The sequence below is a fragment of the Cervus canadensis genome, chromosome 29, assembly GCF_019320065.1.
Source record: "Cervus canadensis isolate Bull #8, Minnesota chromosome 29, ASM1932006v1, whole genome shotgun sequence".
NCBI lineage: Eukaryota > Metazoa > Chordata > Mammalia > Artiodactyla > Cervidae > Cervus > Cervus canadensis.
Window position 1 is genome coordinate 48,361,666 of NC_057414.1, and position 21,135 is coordinate 48,382,800.

The 21,135-nt window shown below is 53.7% G+C and overlaps 1 protein-coding gene across 2 annotated transcripts; it reads right to left on the reverse strand.

Moving 5' to 3' along the window:
* Positions 1-12,310: 12,310 nt before the first annotated feature.
* Positions 12,311-19,613, reverse strand: SMIM38 (small integral membrane protein 38). Of its 2 annotated transcripts, none has more exons than XM_043452709.1 (2): positions 18,144-19,613; positions 12,311-16,426 (listed from the first exon to the last, which is right to left on the reverse strand). In XM_043452709.1, exon 2 carries the CDS (start codon positions 15,920-15,922, stop codon positions 15,767-15,769), a length of 156 nt encoding a protein of 51 aa, XP_043308644.1. In that variant the 5' UTR covers positions 15,923-16,426; positions 18,144-19,613; the 3' UTR covers positions 12,311-15,766. The 2 variants fall into 2 exon arrangements, with proteins under 2 accessions (XP_043308644.1, XP_043308643.1); XM_043452708.1 differs by having other exon boundaries at positions 15,931-16,426.
* Between the last annotated feature and the right edge of the window lie 1,522 nt (positions 19,614-21,135).

Genomic DNA, 21,135 nt, shown 5'->3' on the forward strand with positions numbered 1-21,135 from the left:
TCCTCCAGCAACCTAGAACTCACACTTCCCCAAAAGTGTTCAGCTCTGCCCCATTCCTGGGAGCAGGAAGTTGGCCACAGCGAGTGTAGAAGCAGATGATACAAAGCAACCCGCCCTCTCTGGTCATCCTTCTACTGTGATGCCCAGGGAGGTCCCGCCAGACATCCCGGCCGCAGTGAGCCCTGTGCCCAACCCCGCTCACCTGTGTCTCTGTCCACTCTGAGGTCAGAAAGGATTTGGGCAAACTCAGGCCAGCAAGCAGGCTCTGACCCAGAGGTCCCCTTCGGCTTGGTGTCATCCTGTATATTTTCCTGGGAGCCTCCAACTGTTGGTGACAATACCGCCTTTTCCTTCCACCTTGGTTTGTTTCAGAGCTAAACAATCTATTAATTAGGGTTGCCGCAGATACCGGGCAGACGTTCACTACATCTGTTCCTTCTTCCTCCTGGGGGCCACCTAGGCCACGTTGCCCAACCTCCCTTGCAGGTAGGTTCTCATACACCCAACAGAACGTGGTGGAAATGATGTATAGCATCTCCAGGCCTGGCCAGAAAAGTTTCCTGCTCATTTCCTCTCTTCATCCTCTGCCAGCCCGACACAGGGCATCGAAAGGAGACCTCCCAGACTCTGGGGGGTTGATGGAATCTCGAGGAGGGAGGGGCCTGGGTGCCCACATGACCGCATGGAGCAGAGTCCCAGCCCAGCCTGCACTGCAATGTCATAAACAAGAAATACACATTGTTTGGATTAAGCCACTGCAATTGGGGTCGGTGGTTACAGCAGTTAACATACCCCGATTAATAAGGAACATTTACACAAGTGATAAAACCGGAGAGAAAAATCTAAGAAAGTTTTATAGGTGCGCCATTTCTGACAAAACTTAAGTAGGTGCTTAGTACACTTTTGCTGAGCAAGTCAATGAGCAAACAAGCCTGGTCTCCGACGGGTGGTCCCTCATCCTGTCTGCACAGGCATGTGGCCCAGGGGGAGCATGAAAAGTTTACAGCTGGTTTGTTGGGGTGGTGGGGGTATGGGTGATATTTTTCCTGTTATTCTTCGGATAAGAGTGTTTTGCAATAAACACGTAGGGAACGTGGGGCCAGCCTCTCCCACATTATATATGGCGTGCATAAAAACATCTATGCCCCCAGCTCTCCAGACAGATGTTTCTTTGCAAGCAAGAGCTCATTTCTCCACTAAGCAGGCAGGATCCGGCCACTGGGCGCCCCCTTTCCGGCAGCTCAGCTCTCCAAACCCACCCTCCCCTCCCTCCTCCAACACACAAGGCCCAAAGCCCTGCCTCCCCTCAGAAAGCGCCCCCCTCCATCAGCTCCAGGCTTCAAGGCTGAGTCCAGGTGTCCCCAGGATTCCTCACCCATCCTGTGACCACTCCCACTCCCAGCTTTGACTCTCTGCAGTGGCATTTGCCCATGAGGAAGGCTGAGCACCAAAGAATGGCACTTTTGAACTGTGGTGTTGCAGAAGACTCTTGAGAGTCCCTTGGACTGTAAGATCAAACCAGTCAGTCCTAAAGGAGATCAGTCCTGAATATTCATTGGAAGGACTGATGCTGAAGCTGAAGCTCCAATACTTTGGCCACCTGATGCGAAGAGCCGACTCATTGGAAAAGACCCTGATGCTGGGAAAGATTGAGGGCAGGAGGAGAAGGGGAAGACAGAGGATGAGATGGTTGGATGGCATCACCGACTCAATGGACATGAGTTTGAGCAAGCTCTGGGAGATAATGAAGGACAGGAAGCCTGGTGTGCTGCAGTTCATGGGGTGAGCTGAGCAAATGGATACCCACAACAAAGTGGCATTTGGCCACCTAGAGTGCCCGGAGGACAGCATGCCACGGGTAAGGGGCTAGGGCCCACCACAGTCAGACCATCTCTGCCTGCAGCCTGGATGCTCACACGCCACCTGGTGGGCCGGAGAGCGGGGTGGCAGGAGGTGGGGAGGAAAGCTGCTTTGAGGCCCAGGAATGGCTACCTGTTCAAGGGAGGTTTATGAAAAATTTATAAAAGGATACACAGAATGTTGTTAGGAAGGTGACTGGTCTGTAAGGGTCATTCTTTCTATTGTCTTTTTGAATGCTTTATTATGTTTCTATAACAAACACGGATTATTTATGTCAAATATGTTAAAATGCACTTTGTTTTCTAAACCTCTTACTGTGAAATAACCCAGGTGGCGCTAGTGGTAAAGAACCCTCCTGCTTATACAGGAGACATCAGAGACGTAGGTTCAATCCCTGGATCAGGAAGATCCCCTGGAGGAGGGCGTGGCAACCCACTCCAGGATTCTTGCCTGGAGAATCACATGGACAGAGGAGCCTGGCGGGCTACAGGCCATGGGGTCGCAAAGAGTCGGACACGACTGAAGTGACTTAGCACGCACACACATAACACACATACATAAAATATAAATGTGCAACTTAACCAAGAATTATAAAGCAAATACTTATGTAACCAAGGTCAAAAAACAGAACGGTACCCACTTCAGAAGCACTCGCCCATATAGGTCATTCAGTAGTAGCTGCTCCTGCCCCCAGCTCCCACGAGGGCCCCTTAATCCTCAAGGGTAATTAATACCGCCTTCTCCTCACCGATAAAGGGCCTGGCGGTCCACAGGGGTTTGTCCAGCACCCAAGATGAAGCTATGTCTGCTTTCAGAAGCTGCAAGAGGAGGGCGGAAGTCCTCGACACAGACCCTGCCAGTGGTCCAGCCTCGCCCAGTCAACTGGACCAGGAGAGTCTGTGGCACAGCGACCAGCCAGAAGCCAGGACCCGGGGGCGGGGGCGGGGGTGGGGCTGAAAGAATGGGGGTGCAGCCAGAGGAGAGAAGCCTCAGAAGACTCAGCCAACCCAGAGACGGGGATTTAAGCACCTATTAGACGCCAGGCACCATCCTCAAGTGAGCAGGACAGTGACCAAGGCAGGCCAATCCCCTGCCCTCCTGGGCTTGCACTGTAGACAACCCATTACATAAAAATCCGATCCATAGAAGACAATTAATACACAAGGCAGCATCAGTTCAGTTCCGTTCAGTTGCTCAGTCGTGTACGACTCAGCTGGTCGGACATCAGCGGGTACCAAGCATCTGCTTGCACCAAGCAGCATCAGCTGGTACTGAGTTCTATGGCGGAAAATAGAGGCAGGTAAGAAAGGGGATAGGATGTTGGCGGGCGGGGGAGGGAGGGCAGGAGGAGATATTTCGATCCCCTGCAGCCCTGTCTGGGCGCCATAGCAACAAGACTACATTTCCCATAGTCCTTTGCCCTCAGAGCCTGGGTGGGCTCAGCCAATGGAGGCCCCGGTGAAGGAGGGGATGACGGGATGGGAGAGAGACTGGTGGGGCTAACATATGAGTTGGCAGACTGAGTTATGGGTTGCACACGCCCCGTGTGGTGGGCCTCGTCCAATCCGCTGAAGGCCTGACTAGCACCAAAAGCCCAACCTCCGCTGAGCAAGACAGCCTTCTCCAGCAGCTGGCCTTCAGACACCACCAGCAGCACCCACTCTCCCTGGTTCTACGGCAGGCTGTTTGCAGACTCTCACTGAACTTCAGGCCTTCTGCGTCTCCAGCTGAGAAACTTTGTATCTGCCAGCCTCCATAATCGTGTGAGCCTATCCCTCATAATAAATGTCTTTTTATATATATGCACACCCGATCTGTTCTTTTTCTCTGGAAAACTCTGACTAGTACAATACCATCATCAGATCTCCCAGGAATATTTAGGTGAAACCCTTGGGGCAAGCTTTTTTTTTTTTTTAAACAAATAAATGTTAGGGAACATTTACTGCCCCCGAGAAGTGGTGTATTTCCTTCAAGGGCCAGCCAAGCAAACTCTAAACTTTTCCTTCTTCCCCTGCTCCCTTTGAAAATGTGAAAGCGTTAGTCGCTCAGTCGTGTCCAACTCTTGGTGACCCCCATGGACTGTAGCCCGCCAGGCTCCTCAGTCCATGGGATTCTCCAGGCAAGAATACTGGAGTGAGTGGGTTGCTGTTTCCTTCTCAGGGGCATCTTTCCGCCTCAGAGATGGAACCTGGGTCTCCCACATTGCGGGCAGATTCTCCCTTTGGCTGCCAGGAATTTGTATCCTCGGCCACAGCAACTGTGGAAGCAGTCTGTTCCTACTCCCGCCTCGTCCCTGGGTTCACCTTCCTTGTTTAGGATCGTCTGTCTTCCCGTGACCCTGACTTCTCCTCGTGCTGTGACTCTTCTATTGCATGCTCTTCCTGCAGAGTGCTGGGAGCTGAGGATGAACTGAAGTGTTCTCTTTCCCTCTGCATTGGTCCCTGGCCCATCGCTGGAAGGAGAGGGCCCAGAGGCATGTGCTCAGGGTGGGTGAGCCCACAGTCAGACAACTGTGCACACCGCCGTGGTGAGTGCTCACCAGATACCTTGGGGGCCCAGCAACGTGGGTGAAGACAGCCACGCTCCCACGCACATCGTCCAGAACCTGCCATTGGCTCTGCTCGGGCCATCCATCTGCCTGCCCATCCCCACGATTGCAGCTCACTTGATCCCAAGACCTCGGGGCTCTGGGAAAATGTCCCCACCTGCCCCCTGCCCGCAGCTGTTCCAGGGATGGACCAGCCCACCTCGGCTTCAAGCTCCCAAAGCACAAGGCTTTGCCAAACAGAGTCCCAGCCACGAGGCTACCCACCCACACACAAAATCCAGTGATCCCAGCACATATATCTGCCAAGGCCACCCTTACCTGCTATCAGTGGTGAGAAGGAGTGAGTGGGAGAGGGTGGCTGTTTTGCTCTGATTCTTCTGCTGATTTCTGTCCCTCTGAACATGAAAAGAACAGCTGGTGTCCAAGGGGCTGGTTCTCCTGACAGGCAGCACATGCTTCTTAGGAGGATGAAAATGGGGCATCATCATGGGTCCTGGCTTCGAAGGCTTCCAGGGAAGTGAAGAGAAGGCAAACCTTAGAGAAAAGTGCAGTATAAAGGTGTCTGGGTGTCCTGGTGCTTCCTGACTCTCTGTGCTATAGGCCAGGCCCCTGGGGTCTATCTTGTAAATGAGGAGGTTGGACGTATTAATAGTAGGTTTGCTGAAAGAGTGTATGAGTTAGCATATGGACCAAGCCGTGTAACAAAGAGCCCCAGAACAGACAATAGCTTTGTCTCCCTCCATCCATGCCCTCACCCATCCCCAGTAGAGTCCCCGTTCACCATCACTTCCTGATTTTTCAAGTATGATCCCCAGGGCTGGTTACTCATTTTCCTGTATGAGAACATAATTAAGATTCATTCTGTTACTTAGATTCACTTTGGGAGTGAGTAGCAATGAGTCTGGCCAAGTCCAAATCAGCTTCGTGTTCTCAAGTCTAGTTCAACACTCTTTCACCTTCTCTGCCCCAAAATGAGCCCTGCCTCATGGCCCAGGGGGTGGAGGAACCTCAGTCTGCCCCTTTTCTCTCCTTTCAGCCTCCCCGTCTCTAGGCATCAGGGTCTGGGAGGAGGGATGGGGGAGAGGAAACACATCCAACGGGTGGGAGTGATTATAATCCAGCCCACATGGCAAGAGCAAGATGCCGACCCTCCATCTGGAACCTCTGTGGGATCTCTGGGGACCCCAAAACACAGTGTCTGCCTGGCCTCTTGTGACCTCCCAGCCAGCCCTCCTCATCTCTTGCTCCCGAATCTCCACCCCACAGATTCTAACTCCTGGGGGGTCGTCTCCCCGGCCGATCGCCTGCAAGAGTGGTATCCCCGCAGAATGGCTCCAGCCCTCCCCCAACTGCCTTCTTCAGTTTCCCTCAGTCCACAGGGGAGGAGTCATCCCCACTGTATTAGGCAGGGCCCGGGCAGAGCTGCTGTAACAATGAGCCCCAAAATGCAGCAGCACACACTGGATAGAAGATCATCACTCTTCTGACAGCCCCGAGTTTGAGGGTGGTCGAAGTCCATGCCCTGGGGCTCACCAAGGAGGTGAGTTCATTCCATTGAGTTGCCCATCCACACCAAGGGAACTGCTTCCTTTTCAAGGGTGTAGCTGGCAGTTGCCTGCATCTCTTGTTTATGCGTCCTAGTGACCACAGCCCAGTCCACCACAGGGTGTCCACCACAGCACACCCGCCCCAGGGACAGCTGGGGACTGACCCTGCTCAGCTGGGCCTCCGGGGTCCCGGCGGTCAGGACGATGGGGGCAGTGACCTGACCCTGTGGGGAAATCCGGAGTCGCTGCAGCTCTCACGGTACCTAAGGGCACCCATGCAGGTTGTCCCACGATCTCCCCCTTCGTTCTGCCCTGGGGGATGCTGCAGCCAGTCTCCAGCCTCCTGGATTCATAGGAGAGAAGCAGGTACCAGCGACTACACTCATGCCTGACACCCCGTGGCCAGGAATCTCAGTTGAGCTCCCCAAAGCCTCTATCTCCCTCCAGGTTCGGAGCCAGCAGCAATCTGCAGCCAGGATTCCCCTCAGCAGAAAGCTTTCTCCCCGCCCGCCCCTGCCCCACCACCATCCCCCTGCAGACGCCCCAGGCTCTGAGTAGTTTTATGGAGCCCTCCCAACCTTGGCCTGGCCAGGAGAGACAGAATCATCTGAATGCCATGGCAACCACCCACTGGTGACCCCCAGGCACCCCATTTAGGCTGGAGGTGGGTGGGATGGGGTTGACAGCTGGGGACATTCTGCACTTTCAGTCGGAGGGGAACAGGAGCCTCACACCTCTCAAGAATTCGGGGCTCTTATCACCTTATCAGCTTCAGCCAAATTCTTGTGACAACCAGAAAAGTCCCATCTGACTCGCCCAGACACACAGCCCTGGGGATGCTTCTCGCCTTCCTGCAACCTGATGTGGGCAGGCTCTGTGCACAGGCTCAGCTCTTTGCAGAAACCACCCCCTCGCCCCCCTTCAGTGATGATGAGTGTTTATTAGCCACTCAGTCGTGTCTGACTCTCTGCAACCCCGTGGACTGTAGCCCACGAGGCTCCTCTGCCCGTGGGATTCTCCAGGCAAGAATACTGGAGTGGGTTGCCATTTTCTTCTCCAGGGGATCTTCCTGACCCAGGGATCGAACCTGGGTCTCCCGCATTGCAAGGAGATTGTTTACCATTGAGCCACCGGGGAAGCTCATGATGAAGCTCATGATGACAAGCCCGTAATTCCCCATGTCTTGTCCCCATGATGCGTGCTTCCCTGGTGACCATCACAGAGCTCTCCCTGAACCCCTGGGGGTGAAGAAAGTTGCCCCAGTCCTGTCCCTGTTACGTCCCAGACCCCTGACCCCTCCTCTCATATCACTTCAATGGTCCGGACTCGCTGACCTCTGCCTAACCTTCTGTCCCCTCCCCATCTTTCAGAAGTCTTTTTCCAGAGACACCTCCTCCAGGAAGCCTTCCACAGACCCTGAGAGAGAATTAACCCCCCTTCCCCTGTATATAGTGGTAAAGAATCCACCTGCCAGTGCAGGAGATGTAAGAGACACAGGTTTGATCCCTGGATCAGGAAGATTCCCTGGAGGAGGAAACGGTAACCCACTCCAGTATTTTCGCCTGGAAAATCCCAAGGACAGAGTACAGTCCATGGGGTCGCAAAGAGACGGACACGACTGAAGCGACTTAGCACATATACACCCCTGTGTATATTCATGACACTCCACCCCATGGTTATAGTCTTTATAACCATCTGCCTGGCGTGGGCATTACTCTCACATCGTCTTTTTTCCCCATGGAGGCAGGGACCCCGTCTCCATCACCCCACTCTCGTTCCGAGCCTGTGCAGGTGCTGAAACCTGTGGGTGGGTGTGAGTGAGTGAGACAGCCCCCGGCGGCGGGACGTGGCCCAGGGCTGCTGGGAATCCCTCAGCAGCACATCTGGCTTAAAAAGGAAAGGCGCCGTTTCATGACTTAACTCTTTTTATTTTTAGACCCAGTGACTCATCTCCACCACGGGGGCTCCGCAGCCTGCTCTCGGGGGAGGCCCAGCCCGGCGGGCCAGGGGGCAAGGAGCCGGGCTGCTGTGTCCCGACCCGGAGGCCGAGCCCGGCTGAGCGGCGAGGCGGTCCCTCCACCCACCTGCTCCTCTGCAACAACAGTCCCGGGATGCCCAGGACACACTCGCTGGGCAGGGTGTGGAGGCGCCTGAGGGAATGAGGAAGGGACGGACGAGGTGTTTTCTGAGGTCTCTGCGCCCTCTCTGGGTCTCCCCACACGCAGACTGGTGACACAGGGCTGCCCATGTTCACCTAAAACTATCACAGCATTGTTAACCGGCTATGCATGCACGGAGGGCCAGTCGCTTCAGTCGGTCTGACTCTTTGCAACCCCATGGACTGTAGCCCGCCAGGCTCCTCTGTCCATGGGGATTCCCCACGTAAGAATACTGGAGTGGGTTGCCATGCCCTCCTCCAGGGGATCTTCCCGACCCAGGGAAGGAATCTGTGTCTCTGGAGGTACCATCATCTTTCGTGTGTGATGGTCCACCTGCAGCCCCAGGTGCCAGGGTAGCCCTGGCATCTCTAAGCCCCAGGCCATAAGCATGGGCAGCAAGGTGGCAAAGGGGCCAGCTTCCCCTGCAGGTCGCTGGGCATCAAGGTAGGAAGTGAGAGAGACAGGTATGTAGGGTTTGTCCTCAAGGGTCAGGTCTGACCTTCCTCTCTCCCCGGCCACTTCCTTCCAAACAGTCAGCCTCGGGCCTCATGCCCCCAATGAATCTCACCGATGAATCCTACCCATGGTAACTGTAAAACCGACAAGAGGAAATAACTCGACCACCCGCGGCAGCTAACATGTCATCATGAAGTTGGCCCCTAAGTAGTTTTTCTTTATGTGGCTCTTATAAATGGGGTCTTTCATGCCATCATAGCTCTGATAAATTGCAGTGTAGGTGGTTTCCACATATTGGTTCAGACCCACTCCCTTTACTGGATTCTGTTGTCGATCACTTTCATGGATTTTCCTTCATTTTTTCCAAGAATGTCCTTCATCTCACTGTAAATAATGATGCATCGTCTCCTTCCCAGTGTTCACACCTCTCATTTCTTCATCCTTGTAATTGTGATGGCTATGCCTCCAGAACAAATTTGGACAATTACAAACATCTTCCTTCCAATCCCAGGCTTTGATTGATTAATCAACCTCTCTGTGCCTCAGTGTTCCTATCTGTATAATGGATTCCATAGTATATACCTTATGGAGCTGTGATATTTCCCTGTTAATCACAGTATTATATTTTTCCTACTCAGAGAGAACTATTTTTTTCAGGTTAAAAACATACCAGTCTATTATCTATTTCTGTCTGATTCAGAGTTTGAGATTGGAGGTGAATGTTACCCAAATATCTTTGGCAATATATCAAAGGAAATTATCAAAAGTTTTTCTCTTTGGAGTTGTTTATATCATAAATTACATTAACCGATTTCCTGATGTTCAACCATCCTTACATTTCTGGAACGCACTCCACTTGGTCCCCATGTTTTATCCCTCTAATGTAAGGCTTAATTTAACGGTGTTTTTTTTTTTAATCAGTATTTCTAAGTGACACTGGTCTGTGTTTTCTCTTTCTGTCCTACTTTTGGTGGATTTTGGTATCAATAAATTGTTGTTCAGTCGCTCAGTCGTGTCCAACTCTGCGACCCCATGGATCGCAGCACACCAGGCTTCCCTGTCCTTCACGACCTCCCGGAGTTTGCTCAATAAATGTTTACTACATAAAACTATGCAGAGTTGGACATGACTTAGCAACTGAACAACAACAACATAAAAAAGAATTGGGAGCCGTCGTCTTAGGCACGAGTGCAGTTTAAGTAGAACTGTGTCCCCATCTGTTCTTTTGGGGTATTGTACGAGGTCTTCCTCTGAAACATTCTGGGCCTTTATACTTTTTTTTAAGGAGGGTAGACTTGAATGACTTATTTCTCCAAGTGTAATCCATCTGTACAGATTTTTACATCTCTTTGGGGGTCATTTTTTTTTTTAATAAAATGTGTTCCTTATATTTTCAAATTCCCCAAATCCTCCACATACACCAGAACCTGTTTGCTGGGAACTGAATTTTCCATGTTTCTGTAGCTGTTTCCCCACAGACTTTTAAATTTTGTGTGTTTTCTTCTCCTTTTTTCTGGATTGGGTTGGTTAATCGTGTCCCATTTACTGTTGAGTTTCTTCCCCTCAAAAACACTACTGAAACGAACACTTAAAATGGGTAAGATGGTAAAGCTGATGTCATGTGTGTTTCAACACAATCAACAAGAAGAAGAAGGGCTTCCCTGGGGATTCAGTGGTTAAGAATCTGCCTTGTGATGCACGGGACACTGGTACAGTCCCTGGTCCGGGAAGATCCCATGCGCCGCAGAGCAGCTAAGCCCCTGCTCCATGACTACTGAGCCCACGTGCTACAGCTGTGAGGCTGGGATGCCCAGAGGCCACGCTCCGCAACGAGAGAAACCACCACAGTGAGAAGCCTACGCCCCGCGGCAGAGAGCAGCCCCCGCTCAGAGCAGCTAGGCAAAGCCCATTAGTAGCACCAAGACCCACCACAGCCAAAAAACACACGGGGAAGAGGAAGCATGTAGAAGAAATGGTTTTCTCTAAAAAAAAGAAAGGAAATACAGGACTTGGATACATTTGTTTGTTCTATCATTGGTAACACATCAGTTCCCTCTCTCTATTTCTGCCTTCTCTTTTTCATCGCTTTTTCTATTGTTTTCTTAAATGTATTGAGTCATACGCTTAATTCATCAATTTTTATTCTTTCATGCTTTCCTGATGGCTCAGCTGGTAAAGAACCCACCTGCAATGCAGGAGACCCCAGTTTGATTCCTGGGTCGGGAAGATCCACTGGAGAAGAAATGGGCTAACCACTCCAGTATTTTGGGGCTTCCCTTGGTGACTCAGCTGTATGCAGGTCAGGAAGAAACAGTTAGAACTGGACATGGAACAACAGACTGGTTCCAAATAGGAAAAGGAGTACGTCAAGGCTGTTATTGTCACCCTGCTTATTTAACTTATATGCAGAGTACATCATGAGAAACACTGGGTTGGAGGAAGCACAAGCTGGAATCAAGATTGCCGGGAGAAATATCAATAACCTCAGATATGCAGATGACACCACTCTTATGGCAGAAAGTGAGGAAGAACTAAAGAGCCTATTGATGAAAGTGAAAGAAGAGAGTGAAAAAGTTGGCTTAAAGCTCAACATTCAGAAAACTAAGATCATGGCATCTGGTCCCATCACTTCATGGCAGATAGATGGGGAAACAGTGGAAACAGTGGCTGACTTTATTTTTCTGGGCTCCAAAATCACTGCAGATGGTGATTGCAGCCATGAAATTAAAAGACGCTTATTCCTTGGAAGGAAAGTTATGACCAACCTAGACAGCATATTAAAAAGCAGAGACATTACTTTGCCAACAAAGGTCCATCTAGTCAAGGCTATGGTTTTTCCAGTGGTCATGTATGGATGTGAGAGTTGGACTATAAAGAAAGCTGAGCGCTGAAGAATTGATGCTTTTGAACCATGGTGTTGGAGAAGACTCTTGAGAGTCCCTTGGACTGCAAAGAGATCCAACCAATCCATCCTAAAGATCAGTCCTGGGTGTTCATTGGAAGGACTGATGTTGAAGCTGAAACTCCAGTACTTTGGCCACCTGATGAGAAGAACTGACTCATTGGAAAAGACCGTGATGCTTGGAAAGATTGAAGGTGGGAGGAGAAGGGGACGACAGAGGATGAGATGGTTGGATGGCATCATCGACTTGATGGGCATGGATTTGGGTGAACTCAAGGAGTTAGTGATGGACAGGGAGGCCTGGTGTGCTGCGGTTCATGGGGTCACAAAGAGTTGGACTCGACTGAGCGACTGAACTGAACTGAACTGTGACTCAGCTGGTAAAGAATCTGCCTGCAATGCGGGAGACCTGGGTTCAATCCCTGGGTTGGGAACATCCCCTGGAGAAGGGAAAGGCTGCCCACTCCAGTATTCTGGCCTGGAGAATTCCATGGACTATACAGTCCATACGGTCACAAAGAGTCAGACACAACTGAGCGACTTTGACATCACTTCACTTCATGTTTATTAATAAATGCATTTGTGGCTATAGCTTTTCCTCCAAGGATTGTTTTAGCTGCATCTCACTGGTTCTAGTTTGATGTATTTACATTATCACTTAAGACCCCTCCTCCAGGAATTGCCCTTCTGTGTTCCCACAGAATCCATTCACACACCATAACACTCTCACTGCATTATAAAGGTCTGCTGCAGTCCATGCAGTATAAAAAAATAATGCAAGTTACATACAATTTTGAATATTCCAGTAGCCACACTAAAGTGCATTCAGAGAAACAGGTGAGATTAATCTTAATGTTTTATTTAACCCAAGGTGTCCAAAATATTATTTCAACATATAATCGATAGAAAACCATTGTTAATTAGATTTTACATTAGTTTCTGCACCCAGCCTTCAAAATCTGGTGTGTTTCACACTTAGAGGACATTCCAATTTACACTGGCCACAGTCTTAGTGGTTGAGAGCCTCACGGATCTTGTGCAGGTCTAATTCCTGCTTCTAGTCTAGCTGCCCATTTCTTGGCTCCCAGACTGCAAGCTACCTGAAGGGCAAGCTCTACTTTACCCTTATCACGGTATTCTCGGTGCCCCCCACGTTGTGAGACTGTGAGCCCCAGTGATACTTTCTGAGTTAAGGACGGGCAATGCCCCTCCGTTTATCCACCTGCTGCCCTTCACTGTCATTCACCCAGCCACCAGCTATTCACGGCCTACCTTCCCTGTGCTGCAGTCTATCTACTGCCACCAGGTGTGACTAAAGAAGCATCTCCAAGCACCTCTAAGAAGGAATAAGTTTCTTTCATCTCTGGACTTCTTACTGGACCAAACTCTTAAAAGCCCCCAAGGAGCCATGAGAAGCTCCACACTCTGACTCCAGGGTGGAGCTGCCAAGGACAGCTGAGTACAGCTGATATTTCTCAAAGGCAGACAAGGGAAAAACTAGCACATAAGGATGCCACTGAAGACACACAAAGACCCCTGAACAGTGTTCTGGATATAGGCTGCAATTACAAAGAATGGCCAAGAAACAATTTCTCAGCATCTAGAGATGCCATGGGCCGTAATTCTAGTTTATGGCATGAAACTAAGGGTTTCTAGGAAGCTTTGCCTCTCTGATATAGATACCTTTCCCTCTCTATCGCTCCTTTCTTTCTCTAACTGGAACTCACTCAAGGTTCCTGGAGTAGCTGCAGCCTTCTTGTAACCATGAAGACCAAAGCTACATCCTAAGGATGGCAGAGTAGAAATACAGAAGGGTGTAGGTTCTTAATGACATCATGGAGCTGCCATACCACAGCCTAGGATTACCAAATGTCAGACTTCTTGCTCCATGTAAAAGAAAAATGGAAAGAAAGAGAAAAAGAAGCTTCGTTATATCTGTTCCTTGTACTGAATGCAACCACTGCCTATGAATGACCAGAGCACAGCCTCTTATTCACCCAGCCACAGTGTTTCAACTGCTTACACTGAGTCAGGCCCATGTCAGGAGGCTGTAAACTGTCGATGTGTAGATACACAAGACTTGTACTCTGATGAGCAATTTTGACAAAATTCTGATGACTAATTGCATCAGATTTGCATCTAGTTTGTCAGTTGCAAGTAATAGAAACCAGTGTGAACTGGCTTAAGGGAAACAGATGAGAAATCTATGGGTCAATGAAACTGGAAAGGGGCTCAGACAATGCCAGCAGAATCCTGTCTCCTCCCATGGTTCCATCCCTCCACTAGACAAGCCCAACAGAAGAGTGAGTCCCCTCCCCAATTCCAGCAAAAACTCTGGAATATCAGCTCACGGACAAAACTGTTGTTCTTATTGTTGTTTAGCCACTAAGTCGTGTCTGATTCTTTGCGACGTTTGGACTTTAGCCCACCAGGCTCCTCTGTCCATGGAATTCTCCAGGCAAGAATACTGAAGTGGGTTGCCATTTCCTCCTCCAGGGGATCTTCCTGACCCAGGGAGTAAACCCACATCTTGGATCTCCTGAATTGGCAAGCGGGTTCTTTACCACTGAGCCACCAGGAAAACCCCACGTACCAAACGGTGGACCTCAAATCTGCATGCCCATGTGGACATGCAGGTCCCAAGCAGGCTACACACAGGTCACACACACTCAACAGTGGGGCAGACTTGAGCGTGTCATGTGAACATCTGACTTCTCCCTCCATCCAAGGGGCTGCTTTAGCCAGGACGGAGGGGTCTCTCGGGCCGTGGGACTTTCTGTTTTAAAACCTGGCAATACCAGCAAACTTCCCTCCACTAGTAGATGCTCATGACAACAAATGTGATTCCCCTTCCTTAGAAAGATCAGCAAAATCACACGTGATCATTTTAAAGAAAATTGGATGACAGTTTCCCTAAAGAGAACAAGAACACCCCCTCCCCTAACCCAGTGACCAGAGCCCTCAGACACCCCATGACCAATCGTCTTTACAAAGAGGCACGGGTTCTGCTCAGCCACTGGCTATACGACTGCCCAGAGGACAGCCACGTACACAGGCCTGGACGGATCACGCCGTGGTCCCTTCTGCCAGGATGCCGCAAGGCGGATGGCTCCCAGCTACCAGGGCCCAAGCGTCCGCTCACCCAGGTCAGTGACTCCGGACCTCTAACGGCCGCCGAAGATTCCCAGCTGAGCCAAGCCCTTTTGGAATTCACGGTGTCACCAGGCTCTGGCCTGCCAGGAACATCTCGAATCAGCCGATGCTTCTCAGTCTGGGGGACTCAGCCACTGGCACTGCCAACACCGCCTGGGTGATTCGAATCTGCCGCCAGATCGAGAAGCACAGAGCCACCTCGTGGGCCCTTTAGTTCAGGGTGTGACGGGATGAGGGCGCAGAGGGCAGTGGCTTCTTGGGCTCCAGTCGAGTTTCCCTGCCTGTCCGTCTTCTCAGGGATGTCTCAGCCACATCCTTGAAAGCACAAAGGAGCAGAGGGCCTTGGGTCCCGTGGCTTCTCACTAAACCATCCTCCGTGTGTCCTGCAGGTTACAGACTGCAGGGGGAGGGGGATGGTGGCAGGGGGGAGGGGGACGGTGGCAGGGGGGAGGGGAATGGCTCAGCCCACCTCTCCCCTGCCCCTCCTGGTAATAACCTTCTTGGGGGAGGGGGGGCTAGGGACTAGTGAGTCCACTTAAGAGATGGGGAAAGTGAGTTTGCCCACGGTCAACTGGAGCTGGACTTGGACTCATGGTCACAAGTCTGTCTTGAGACCCCCTCCCCCAGGGGTCTGCTCTGAGGAAACCAAGGCACAGTCTGAGGTCAGTCTCCTCCCTGCCAGAGGCAGAGTCCAGGGTGGCTTTAGGAGGTAGGGCGGGCCTGTGATGTGGTCACATCTGTCCTTGGACCACTGCCCTCCCCCCGGACCAGCCCCTCTGGCTCATCCCCCGCCTCTTCCTGCAAACAGATTTATAAAGAACTGGAAGTAGAGACAGTCTTAAAAGTGAGACCCACCCCCAGGATCACTCACTCTGACAGGGACCCCCACAACCTCATGGATAGACAGGCAGGGGGGCCCCTCCACCCCCTGACGTGGGATGCAGGAGGTGGCCAGGACAGTCCTGGTGGGGCTGGGCCATCTCTGCCCCGCAAGGGGGCTGCGGGGGGGGGGTGGTCTCCCCGCTCTGCACCCCGCCCCACCCCCACCCTGGGTCCCAGGACAGATCCTCTCTGGGACACACCCTCCCGAAGGGAGGGCTCCGGGGTGCCTGGAGCGCCAGGCCACAGGCCGGCGGAGGCCCTAGTCCTTCTTGGGTTTGCGGGGCTGCCGCCGGCCCAATCTATAATCGATGTAGGTGCCCAGGCAGGACCACAGAAAGAAGCGTGCCAACAAGATGATGACCAGCAGGACCAGGAGCGGGTCGGGGGCCATGCTGCCCCCAAGCCAGGAGGCCATGGCGAGGGCAGCCTCCCCGCCCCCACCCAGAGGAGCGGCCCCCCACGCCCCCCGAGCGCCGCCCAGCCCCGGGGTCGCCTCCCCTAAGGCACCGAGCCCGCTCCCTCAGCGCCCCAGCGCAGGGGCCTCCCTGGCGGGAGAGGACAGCTCGGGGACGGCGAGCGGCCTCCTTGGAGAAGAGGCCCCGCGCCATTCAGCGCGCGCGGGCGGCGCTCGGGGCCGACAAGGGCCGCATTGTCCGGCCGGCGGGAGGCTCGCGGCCCGGCGCTGACGTAATCTCCAAACGTCTCCGGCGGCAGCTGCTGGGCGAAGCCGGCCACCTTCTCCGGGCGCTTTCAGCCGCCCACGCCCGCTCTTCCGGCCCCGCCAGACAATCGGGCCCTTTCTCTGCCCAATTAGCTATCACTTCTGGAGGCCGGCGCTGTCCAGCGGCCGCGGGCCCGCGGCGGCGGCAGCAGGCCGGGCGGGAGGGGCCGGGCGGCCCGGCGGGAGGGCCGGCGGGAGCTGTGCGGATGAAAGGGGAGCAGAGGGGCGCGAAGGTGAGACCCGGCGCCCCGCGCCCACAGGCGACCCCGGCGCAGCTCAATTAGCGCACGGGCCGCCAGCGCCTCAAAGGCCGCCCGCCCGCCCGCGGGGGTGGGCAGCGCGGGCTGACGGGGGCGGGGACGGCGCGGGGGGGCCCCGGGGCGGGGACGGGGGGGGGGGGACCCTCTTAATCACCCAGGAAGGGCCGGGGCCGGTCCCGGATCACCCCCCACCGGCCCAACAAGGGCCTTGGACGCCGCCCACAGCCCAGGCTGGATGGTCGGCCTGCGGCCCTCCCTTCACACCCTTCACGGCCCCGGTCCAGGGCCCACCTCAGACATGAAGGGACCGAGCAAGGTGCTCATCCTCGGGGTGCAAACCGTCTGGGAAAGGGGGCAAGTGACTGTTCTGCCTTGAAGGGCCGTGGGGAGGCCCAAGGGACAGTGTCCACACAGGACCAGCAAGGGGCCTGGGCGTGGAATCACTGGCTCTTGTCCCCAAAGAGGACCCGGGCAGAAATGTCTCCACCATACCGCTGGAGTGAGCGCATCCTCCTGCCGCCTTTCTCTGCCTGCTGTGCGCACCCGCAAACACACACGCGCGCGCACACACACACACACACACACAGATGAGAATATGGGTACACATGCACACACATACACACACACAAGAATATGGGTACACATACACGCCTGCACCTGTAACACACACAGACACACACACCTGCACCTATAACACACATACATGCACACACAGGAGAATACAGGATCACACACAGACACCTGCACCCGTAACACACAGGAGAACACAGGTACATGCATACACACGCCTGCACCTGTAACACACGCGCACACACCAGGGCACGCACACCTCCGCAGACTCTGCCATCCCCAAGCCCGTCGCTGGCCTTCCACAGCCAGGTTTCTCGTGGATGAAGAGACAGCCTGGGCTCTTCCTTCCAACCCCAGTCCTCTGATCCCATAACATGCAGAGGTGCAAGCTGGAGGTCATGAGGCGCCCTGGTCCCCAGATGCCAGACCCTGGGAGTCCATCACCAGGAGATGGCCCACCGCCAGGGACACAAGCCAGGGAGAAAACTGAGGAGCGTCCATTCCTGAATTTGTCCTCCATCTACAAAGTGAGAATGTGAGTCCGCCCAGCCTTTCTGGAAGGTTCTAGCTAAGGAGTAAAGGCAGAGAGGAGCCAGGGTAAGATGAGCAGTGGAAGAGCTGATTGTGGTCACTCCTGGGTGATCCAGCTGTTGGCCAGACCCATGGTGAGCTCCCCACCTGCACCCTCCCCCCCCTCGCCCTGGAGCCCAGGCATCACCGTGACCCCCAAAGGCTCCCTCGAAAGTGCTCCAAGCCCAACTGTGCCCTGGGTGGTAAGCACCCGTTTCCACCTCCATCCACAGAGAGAGCTGCCAGCCGGTGGCCTGGCCGGGTGTCCAGCGAGTCTGCAGAGTAAGTAGACTCTCAGGTAACGTTCAGCCCTGGGCTCATCTGCTCTGCGCAGAGCTTTGTTTGACCACCTCTTCAAACCCATGTGGGAATTTAGTTCGTAGGAGCCTGACCTGGAGTCATTAATCAAACAGCACCCCGGGGGTGTGGAGACCGGATAAGGGCTCCCAGAACATTGCAGAACATCCCCAGGGGCCTTTACAAGCACCGCCCACCCCTCCGCTGGGAGAACCCACCTGCACACGGAGTGAGGGTCCCGGGGGAAGTGGCTGAGCGCAGGGAGGGAGGAGAGGCTGATTTTTCAGCTTCTTGCTTATCTGGGAGGTCGGCATCTCCTGGTGGGAGTTCTGGGTGGCCAGAGGCAGGGGCACACGCTGGACGGGGGTGGCCTGTCCTCAGCCTCCCACCCCACAGACCCTGACCCGGCAGTGGGGACAAGGTGGCCTTAGCCTCAGATAAACGTCTCTGTGAGCACACAGTCAACATTGCCTGGGTCACGTGACCTCCACGCCCGGAGACTCTCCAGGGTCACGGAGTCCTCCCCTTCCTGTTCAGATGTCCCCGGGCCTCTGGAGTTGGGGAGGCCAAGGTCAGCAAGCCCTTCAGGAGAGAAAGTGAACAGTCCCCTTCCCTGGACAGGGTCCAGCCTGCCCAGAGCGGTCTTGTCCCGGGTGAGGTCTACCTGACGCAGATGCGGGGGACCTATGACGGACAAGGTGACCCTCACCCACCAGGGGGAGATAATGAGGTGGCAGCAAGTGGCCTGCACCCGCAGTGTCCCGTGGGGTGGGCGCAGGGACCCCAACTCAGGGAGGAAACACCCCAAGTCGCCCCCCCACTAGCAGTGAGGGTGGGCTCCTCCCCGGCCCCTGGGAGCCTCCCACATCCCTCTGTTCCCAAGCCTTCTCCAGGGACGTCCTGGATTACGGGAGCCGCCCCAGCACCCAGGGATTTACACCCTCCCAGGCCACCCTTCACCAGGGACTGACCCGGGGAGGGATGAAAGGCGAGCTCCCCTGCTAGGGGTCAGGACAAGTTCAAAGGTCACACAGCCTTCACATCGCCCCTTGAGATCATGGTGAGTTCAGGACTGTGCCTTAAGTTGAAGCTCCCCCTGGCTTTTCCCTCCCTCCTCCGGCCTCCCGCCCACCCCCTCCTCCCTCCCGGATCCCCAGGGTGCCTGCACCACCTCCCGAACATGACCCGTGCCTCAGTGAGCATCCTGGCCTCGGGAGCTAGAGTTTGCCCTGACTCCAGGACCCAGCCAGTGGAGGTTCCACCTGGGTCGCTGAGGACAGACTGGGGGACCCAGGTTACTTTCAGGACAGCGAAGGGCCAGAGACTTCCTGCACACCGTGTCCAAGCACTGAAGCAGCAACCAGCAAGTCCTCTCTCATCACCCGCTTAACAGTACCCAGCAGATGACCCCGGTCCACAGGCGAGGTCCCGGCAGGAAGCAAATGGTCCCCCTCCCCTGGGCAAGGTGCAGCCGGCCCAGGACTGCCTTCTCCTGGGAAAGGTCTACCCAGTCCAGGGACTTTAGATGGACAAAGTAGACGCACAGCTGTGTCCCCAGCCAGGATCTGCTGTCCCTGGAGGTCACGACCCTGGATCGAGCCCCAAGCATCCCGCTCGCCCTAAACAACCTGTGCCTCCATCAGGGTGTCTCAACATTGCTCTGGCCTCAGCTTCCTCCTCCATCAAAGGGGACAATAGCCGCTCCCTCCTGGTCTGCAAGCCAGGCCAGGGGTCAGAGCCCTCTCCAGGAGATGAAAGCACTGCTCAAATATCATAAAGACCCAATGGACTCCCCTGACTCAAAGGCGAGGCCCAGTGAGCAAAGCTAAGTCCGGCATCTCACCCTGGTACTTGGTTGGTTAGTTACTGTCATCACACACCTACCATCCTCTGAAATCCTGTATGTATTCACAGAATGTGAGCTCCAACCAGAGCCCCCAGGGCTAAGCACAGTTCCTGCACCTAGAAGGCTCTCAGGAAGGACACCTTCATGGGCCGACGTCAAGAAGCCCAATTAAAGCAGGCCCAAGTTTTATTAGACCAGATTCTGCCCAGATGGTCAAACCACCAGCTACAGCAGGGCTGAGAGTGAGATTCTCCAAAGTATTGGAGTCTTATTGAAAATCATGATTCATTTTTGCTTCTGGTAAAAGCAAGACACACTTGTTATTACCAAAAAATAAAAAGCAAACATTGCATGCATGTGTGATTTAACAGTTGCGTTCAGTTCAGTTCAGTCGCTCAGTCATGTCCGACTCTTTGCAACCCCATGAATCACAGCACACCAGGCCTCCCTGTCCATCGCCAACTCCCGGAGTTTACCCAAACTCATGTCCATAGAGTCGGTGATGCCATCCAGCCATCTCATCCTCTGTCGTCCCTTTCTCCTTCTGCCCCCAATCCCTCCCAGCATCAGGGTCTTTTCCAATGAGTCAGCTCTTCGAATCAGGTGGCCAAAGTATTGGAGTTTCAGCTTCAGCATCAGTCCTTCCAATGAACACCCAAGACTGATCTCCTTTAGAATGGACTGGTTGGCTGTCCTTGCAGTCCAAGGGACTCTCAAGAGTCTTCTCCAACACCGCAGTTCAAAAGCATCAATTTTTCAGCGCTCAGCTTTCTTTAGAGTCCAACTCTCACATCCATACATGACCACTGGAAAAACCATAGCCTTGACTAGACGCACCTTTGTTGGCAAAGTAATATCTCTGCTTTTTAATATGCTGTCTAGGTTGGTCGTAACTTTCCTTCCAAGAGGTAAGCGTCTTTTAATTTCATGGCTGTAGTCACCATCTGCAGTGATTACAGAGTGGGTGTCAACTCCTGTTTCTGCCCAGAAGGTGGGGGGGGGGGGGGGTATGCCAGCCAGAGGCCCCTAAGCTCGAAGGAGACCCTGGAGCTAGCTCCCCAAGAAGGTTTGAGGTTGATCTACTTCTTCCCCTGAGAATACTGCATCCAAAGACCCAGCGGGTGCAGCCGCTGAAATCAACACAACTTGCATTTCAAACCAGGTCTCCACTGCCACGCTCGCTCCTCGCAGACGGGGAGAAAATTAATTTTCTTTCTGCCTGCTCCACAAAGGCAGATTAGAATCCCAAACAGAGGGACGAGTGGGGAAGAGTGGAAAGCTTCCTCATTGAGGGAGAGCCCTGCGCCGGCCGGGTTTCTCTCTAACAAGGGATGGCCCCCGCCATTTGAAATGTCCTCCTGCAA